The sequence below is a fragment of the Cephus cinctus genome, unplaced genomic scaffold (assembly GCF_000341935.2).
Source record: "Cephus cinctus unplaced genomic scaffold, Ccin1 Ccin1_scaffold0756, whole genome shotgun sequence".
NCBI lineage: Eukaryota > Metazoa > Arthropoda > Insecta > Hymenoptera > Cephidae > Cephus > Cephus cinctus.
In genome coordinates this window covers 1-7,774 of record NW_014333365.1, presented here as the reverse complement: position 1 = coordinate 7,774, position 7,774 = coordinate 1, and the positions used below count along the sequence as shown (strand labels likewise).

Below are 7,774 nucleotides of genomic sequence, written 5' to 3'. Positions count from 1 at the left end.
TAGTAAATGCTATTGTACGATCGGTGCGATGGTCTGAGCAGTACTGTCGAAGGCGAGATCTAAAAAACAGGTCATCGAAATATCGTCGAACATGTCCACACCCACCACCATAGCCACACGGTGCGATTGTCTGAGCAGTACTGTCTAAGGCGATATGTAAAAAACAGGTCATCGAAATATCGTCGAACATGTCCCCCCACCACCACCATAGCCCCACCCCGTTTTCATAGGATGCAGCGAACAAAGAGCCTATGGCCATGATAGAGTATACTGCTGATACCGCAGGATGTATCAAAGATGACGAGATGCTGATATCCTATACCGAGTGATTCACGTGGTACAGCTGGGTACATCTACATCGGCGTTAAGATGATCCGGTGAAAAAGAAAACACGCGGTTGGGGCACGCGCGAGCAGGCGGCGATGTACAGTCTAAGAAAAGCAGTGGAATCATTAAAACGATACAGTCCAAAAATTTACCGAAAGACACCGAAGAAAAAGAAATGGCTCTCTACGACGATGATTTTTTGAAGCATAGACGTATGCAGCGGTCGAAGACACGGGCCCTCTATCGGTACGGGAACCCTGAGTACGATCCAGAGAAAGAGGCCGTACGCGAGTGGTTGAGATTGGGCCATTTGATGGGTGTACCGCTAGTCTCGATATACATGGCGAAACCGGGGGTGCTGGACGCTGATGTGTTATACAATGATAACCCTGACATGATCTGCCGTAAGGGGTGGCCGTCCGGTGTAAGACCCGTGATACTACCCGAATTGTCTATAGCAACGATACTGACTGGAGGACACCGTGATTTTACGCGTTGTAGCGTAACGCTGGGTTTTATCTGCGATCAGCGTTCTAACGATAGTCCTTACGCACAGCGTATATGTACCCATGAGTGGTTGGCGAAAGAGGAATGGCGTATGTCCTACGATGATAGTCCCAAATGCCGTATCATATATCGACGCCCTATGGACAAATCAGAGCTAGCGACATTGAGGAAAAGGTGTAGCAGGCCCACACCGGAGGAATTACCGCACCGTGCACCCATGCGCCTGGAGTCGCAGGCCTGGTTAGCGGCATTCAATCATCTCGAGAGATTACGCGAAAGCTGCGTCACACTGTGGTGCCTGAGAGCCATGCGAGCGTACGAGACAGCACTACGCAGTCTGGAGAAACGATTTAATTTGACAGAGTTTATTGGGTGTGTTACCCTGACGACGCGGGATGGTCCACCGCACCTGAAATATAAGGAATACCGAACAAGCGTGGTCAGTATGCCGGGCGGCCTTTACGCGTACCTAGAGGTACTCGATGATACGTGGGAAACCTATACACCCCACGACGTTTACAACGATGAGGAGGGGGAGTACGCTGAAGAATCGAGTAATTTGGCGTACTATGCAATGGACACGCGAACAGCATCCCGGCGCAACATCAGACACATACGGTGTACGGCAATTTTTCGCAACGAGAGCTGCGAAACACTGCTGCGGGATGACCGGGGCGAAAAAGATATCAGCGTACAGCTGATCGGCGGCGATATCGACGAGTTCGATGTTGTTAAAGACTGGTGTGATCTACTGGCACCAGCTGATTGTAATTGATAAATATAAATAAAGTAAAAAAAAAAAAAACCCATGTACACAGAGTAGTAGTATGATTCGTATCTCTAACCCTACACTACGATGGCAAGATGCTGATGCAACCTCGAACGATGTACGTCAGCAGATTGTTGCAGCTCCCAACGCAATTTTTTTTTTTCCGTATTATGGATACGCCGTATTTCGTGATCGACGAACGAGCGACCAATAATACATCGATGAGGAGGTGGAGTACGCTGAAGGATCGAGTAATTTGGCGTACTACGCGATGGACACACGAACAGCATCCCGGCGCAACATCAGACATATACGGTGTACGGCAATTTTTCGCGACGAGAGCTGCGAAACACTGCTGCGGGATGACCGGGGCGAAAAAGATATCAGCGTACAGCTGATCGGCGGCGATATCGACGAGTTCGATGTTGTTAAAGACTGGTGTGATCTACTGGCACCAGCTGATTGTAATTGATAAATATAAATAAAGTAAAAAAAAAGCCCATGTACACAGAGTAGTATGATTCGTAAGAAACGATTCAATTTGACAGAGTTTATTGGGTGTGTTACCCTGACGACGCGGGATGGTCCACCGCACCTGAAATATAAGGAATACCGAACAAGCGTGGTCAGTATGCCGGGCGGCCTTTACGCGTACCTAGAGGCACTCGATGATACGTGGGAAACCTATACACCTCACGACGTTTACAACGATGAGGAGGTGGAGTACGCTGAAGGATCGAGTAATTTGGCGTACTACGCGATGGACACACGAACAGCATCCCGGCGCAACATCAGACATATACGGTGTACGGCAATTTTTCGCGACGAGAGCTGCGAAACACTACTGCGGGATGACCGGGGCGAGAAAGATATCAGCGTACAGCTGATCGGTGGCGATATCGACGAGTTCGATGTTGTTAAAGACTGGTGTGATCTACTGGCACCAGCTGATTGTAATTGATAAATATAAATAAAGTAAAAAAAAAAACCCATGTACACAGAGTAGTAGTATGATTCGTATCTCTAACCCTACACTACGATGGCAAGATGCTGATGCAACCTCGAACGGTGTACGTCAGCAGATCGTTGCAGCTCCCAACGCAACACCTCTATACCGTTTTTTTTTTTGCCGTATTATGGATACGCCGTATTTCATGATCGGCGAACGAGCGACCAGCAATACATGATTTATTTTACGATTAAAACTTTTCTATCCGATTTTCCACGCATAACGATCCTACAAGAAAATCGTGACATTTTTGCTGATTCAGCTGTATCGTATAGTATTGTTTTGAAATTAATATCGCCACGGCTGTAAGACGTCCGTGGACCGGTCGTAGTCTGTTTTAGTTCGTATCACGACGTCTTGGCAGTTAGTCTGATCACTTACAGCAATCACCAGCTCTAAAAAAAAAAAAAAAAAAAATGTCATCCTTGGAAAATATTCGCGATTGATCCTTGATTTTGTCAAGACACGTCGCTTGAATACACCTAGAAACCCGAGATTATTTTCACCGGCGTGGTGTCGCGAGTTAAGATATTTCGGTTTTCGCACGCTAACGCGAAGATTGAAAAGTGTCTTTACCCATTGTACTCTGCGTGTGCTAGCCAGGGGTCATGAAAGAGGATATTTCAAAAATGATCCGTACATACTCTCGTTAGCCGTAGCATGTATCAGTAAACGCGGAGTGCGCGATAGCCACATCACCGGGGCTATTATAAGCGATCATCGATTCCACGAAGGTATGTATCTGCCACTTACCAGTAATAGCTCCTACATAATTTACCTTTAAAAAAAAAATAAATAAATAAATCAATTTTACAGGAATTGACGCGCTTTCACCACGAAGTCGCCCCCGAGGAGGAGGAGCAGTTGCTCTTAGGGTGCCTCGATCATATAGAGGAGGTTTATCCGGAGCCCAGCACCAGCACGGCGACGGTGATGCAAAGTGCTAACGGTAAAACATACTTTTTTAAAAAAAAAAGATTACGTCTAATTTACGTTTATTAAAAAAAAAGTAGCAGCGTAGGAACGGCGTGTATGAGGTAGCGGATGCCGACGAAGCGGCCGATGCATTGGCGGGGTGCGATGGGGATCCGAGCGCAGCGGCTACCCTCGAGGAAGGTAACGTAGAAAGAAATATTCTGTAACATTTAAAGGCCTCTTTGTCGAAACTGCTAACTTTAAAAAAAAAATGTAGGGGATGATGATGATGATGAAAACCTGTTAGACGCTGTATTCTCATACATCGGGTCGATGTTTAATCCTCGAGAGGAATGAGAAGTCAGTATGAGCCGAATACTCTTTCTTTTTTGTTTAATAACAAAAAACAATAATAAAAAAAACTCTTTTTTTTTTTCCAAACGCTAGGTGCGGTGTATGTGGACACACAGTACCAGACTGGTGGGGGACCCCTTCTTCGGTCTCACAGTTGTGTCGACGAAGACACCGACAACGAGGGAGCCAGCGATAATGACGTGTTACCACCAGGGTATAGGTTTACCGTACAAGCCGAAACGACACGACGCATAAATCGGTTTTGATTAGACGGACGCGAGATAACAATGGCTATCCGGCAGCCACCCCAAGATCCTGATACGGATACGGTATCTTGGCTGCAGGGTGCAGTCCGGGATATACACGCGTACCTTACAAGCTCGTGTGCCGCGCAAGATTATATAGGTCTGACGATTAAATCAGACAGTTTTGCGTGCGGGGCCGCGTGGCTGTCGTACAGGCCGGCTCGAGACTTCCTTGAAAACGACGTGTGGGGTGTAATATCATCCGTCGCGCAGAGCGCCCAGACATTCCAAATAGACAGATCTTTTGTCATAGTGTCGTGTATAGTGGAAGTACCGCGGGGTACAGGGCGCGTGCAATTAGCGCACGAGTTTGTAAAAAAACACTCTATACTTGCCATAATAAACACCGATAATCTCTGTCTACCTAGATCGCTCGCTGTGGCGATGGTATACGCCGAACGCGGGGAAGTACGCTCTGGGGAACTGCATGAGAGATGGAACGCTGTACGGCGTCAACGGGGCAAATTTCAAAAACAATTAGCTCTCGAGCTTGTGGCAAACGCCTGTGTAGACATACCGCCCGATGGCTGCGGTATTCGGGAAATTGATAAATTTCAAAGACACCTTGCTCCGGATGGTATAGCCATTGTTGTTTACGAGTTCGACAGTATAGGCAGCGGTGAGAAACCGCTGTACGACGGATCGCAGATAGTCGATAGCGCGTACGGTTCAGGGAAACCACGACAAACTCTCCGCATCCTGTATTATAATAATTCGCAGCATTGTTAGCCTATTTTAAATATGCGGGGTGCGGTCGGTAGTCGGGGTTTTTGCATACCATGTAACAGATCTTACACGCACGAGGCACAGCATAAGTGCTCAAACAAATGCGCTAGATGCTTCGGAAAACCACCTTGCGATTCGGCTCTCCCCACATTGCATTGTCGCGAGTGCCATAGGTACTTTTTCGGTCAAAGTTGTTTCGATAATCACATAAACACGCTGATTAGTACAGTAGGACCTCGATTTTATGGAACTAGATTTTATGGACAAATCCCACTTCCTTGCTAACACTTTATAGAGTGGGGCGCATGTGCGCTCTCCCAGCCAGTACCGTAACTACACTCTAGTGTCGGCAGCCATCCGGGCCCGTTTATAGTTTAAGTTGTACATACATATTATAAATACGTACATATATTGTAAGTTATAAATGACCAAAGAAAAAAAACGTAGAAGTTTAACAAACAAGGAGAAACTCAATATTCTTGATAAGCTCGACGAAGGCATTTGTCCTACAGAAATTGCGAATCAGTTCGGTGTCTCGCGCACGTGCGTTTATAACCTCAAAAGTAGCAAAAAAAAGTTTGAAGCTCTCGCGACCTCATCGAATGCTCAGCTTTTACAAGCAAAGAGTTTTAAAACAGCAAAAGATAAAGTTTTAGATGATGCTGTATACTTGTGGTTTTGCCAAAAAAGATCCCTCGACGAACCGATCAGTGGCCCATTGCTTTGTGAGAAAGCACGTGTACTCAATGAGAAACTGAACGGAGATCGTTCAGATTCATTCAAGGTACGTAAGATTTTGTTGTTTAAGTTGTTAATAAAGGCTCATAAAGAGTTTTCCTTTACGACTTATCTTGATTTTTTCGTGTCGTATATGTAATAGATTGTAGAATAAAAATGATAATATTCAGTTTATAATTGAATTTATTTACAATTAGTTATTTACAATTTATAGTTCAATAATTTGATGTTAATGTTACTTCTTTAATTTTTTTATGTAGGCGAGTAATGGTTGGCTCAATAATTTTAAACGACGCCATGGTATTCATCATCTCTGTGTACAAGGCGAAAGGCTATCAAGTGACACAGAATCAGCCAATACATTTGTTGACGAGTTCAAACGATTCGTCGAAGACAATGGCTACACGAAGCGCAATATTTACAACGCTGATGAATCAGGACTTAGTTGGAGATCTCTACCACGAAAAACTTTGGTCTGTAGTGACGAAAATAGTGCACCTGGACGTAAAGTCAATAAAGAATGAGTTACAGCAATGTTTTGTGCCAATGCATCGGGCTCACACAAGATTCCCATTCTCATTATTGGGAAATACAATAAGCCGAGATGTTTTAAAAACGTCAGGACTCTTCCCGTAAGCTACAAAGCATAATCGAGTGGCTGGATGAACAGAGAAATATTCTTGGATTGGTACGATTTATGAAAAGAATTTTTTTGTTATTGATATTGATCTTAGATTTAGGATTTTGTAATAAAACTTAAAAAACAGTTCATCAATCTGTTATGTGCTATTGCTGTTCCATTGACTGTTTTTCTACCACAGGTACACCAACGAGTTTATCCCTCTGGTCAAGGCGAAGAAAATGAAAACAAACGATCATGGTAAAGTGTTATTACTTTTAGATAATGCCCCGTCACATCCTCCTGTGAATGTACTAAACGCTGTCGATGAAAACTTTTCAGTTAAGTACTTGCCACCGAATGTCACCGCTATTGTTCAGCCAATGGATCAAGGCGTGATCGGAACGGTCAAGAAGTTACATCGTAAACATCTTGCTCGCAGGTTGCTATTGGATCATGAAGGACGAGTCGAAGATTTTCTAAAGGCATTGACTCTTAACGATTGCTGCTATATGATTTCCGATGCGTGGGAAGAAATCACAAACTCAAATTTATCAAAAGCTTGGAAAGTCTTTTTCCCACATGCAACTATACCTGATAACGATGAAGATGCTGCCAACAAGGTCGCGAATCAAATGCAAGAAGCTGTGATCGACACACGCTTGATATTTGTACAGATGCCAGAACTCAACGTGTCGGAAACGGAAATAATTTCGTGGATCGAAGAAGATCATAATCTTCCTGGGTGGGAACCGTTGAGCGATGAGGCTATTATTGGAATGGTCGAAAAAAACTACACGATCAGCTCATCGCCGTCAAAGGCTGAAGATCAAACAGAGTCTATATCACGTTCTCATGGAGCATGCCATATCCTGTCTGCTATCAATGATGTTGCCGTATGGTATGAAAAACACAAAAATTGTAGACTCGAAGATCAGACAGTTCTGGCAAAGATACGGAATATCTACGGAAAACGAAAAACGTTTCTGTTATAGATTCATTGTTCCTATCTTATAATTTTGTTTGAAATATTCAGATATTATGTATTTATGCTTCGTTATATATTGTGATATTCTTCTGTTCGCTTTAAAAACACTATAAACAATAAAGAGTTTTTGAATATATTTTGAGAATTGTTTATTTATATTTTAGTATTACGAGTCTTGCAAAATATTGTAGTAACCTTTTCAATTATGTTAACTTGTCAAAAAGAAATAGAAGCTATGTAAATAAAAAAATTAGCTGAATACCGAAATAAAAATCAATTGAAGGGATGCCACGACCATATGATACGGTACTGTCCACAAGCGCGCGAGTGGCTATACGCAGTGTAGGGGCGGAGCTTAGGGAACCTCGATTCTGTGGACTTCCGGTCCCGACTTGTCCATAAAATCAAGGTCCTACTGTAAACAGAAGGGAAAAGAAAACAGTGTGTGCCAGACCGTTCGTAGCTGTCCGCAGTGTCGTAGACCTCTTCAAGGAACGTCTCGTAAGCACTCTTGCGG

General features: G+C 44.0%; 3 protein-coding genes across 5 annotated transcripts; all 3 read left to right on the top strand.

Moving 5' to 3' along the window:
• Window positions 1–654: 654 nt before the first annotated feature.
• On the top strand, window positions 655–2,616 carry LOC107270418. Its single transcript, XM_015745421.2, has 2 exons — window positions 655–1,232; window positions 2,188–2,616. Exons 1-2 carry the CDS (start codon window positions 668–670, stop codon window positions 2,562–2,564), a joined length of 942 nt encoding a protein of 313 aa, XP_015600907.2. The 5' UTR covers window positions 655–667; the 3' UTR covers window positions 2,565–2,616.
• A 1,013-nt stretch (window positions 2,617–3,629) lies between these two features.
• On the top strand, window positions 3,630–7,343 carry LOC112494758 (jerky protein homolog-like). Of its 3 annotated transcripts, XM_025087771.1 has the most exons (5): window positions 3,636–3,887; window positions 3,975–5,696; window positions 5,911–6,338; window positions 6,472–6,530; window positions 6,612–7,343. In XM_025087771.1, the coding sequence occupies exons 3-5, from the start codon at window positions 6,313–6,315 to the stop codon at window positions 7,262–7,264; spliced, it is 738 nt and encodes a 245-aa protein (XP_024943539.1). In that variant the 5' UTR covers window positions 3,636–3,887; window positions 3,975–5,696; window positions 5,911–6,312; the 3' UTR covers window positions 7,265–7,343. The 3 variants fall into 3 exon arrangements, with proteins under 3 accessions (XP_024943538.1, XP_024943539.1, XP_024943537.1); XM_025087770.1 differs by having other exon boundaries at window positions 3,630–3,728; window positions 6,472–7,343; XM_025087769.1 differs by having other exon boundaries at window positions 6,472–7,343.
• LOC107270417 (jerky protein homolog-like) lies at window positions 5,337–6,174 on the top strand. Its single transcript, XM_025087768.1, has 2 exons — window positions 5,337–5,696; window positions 5,911–6,174. Exons 1-2 carry the CDS (start codon window positions 5,337–5,339, stop codon window positions 6,172–6,174), a joined length of 624 nt encoding a protein of 207 aa, XP_024943536.1.
• Window positions 7,344–7,774: the final 431 nt, after the last annotated feature.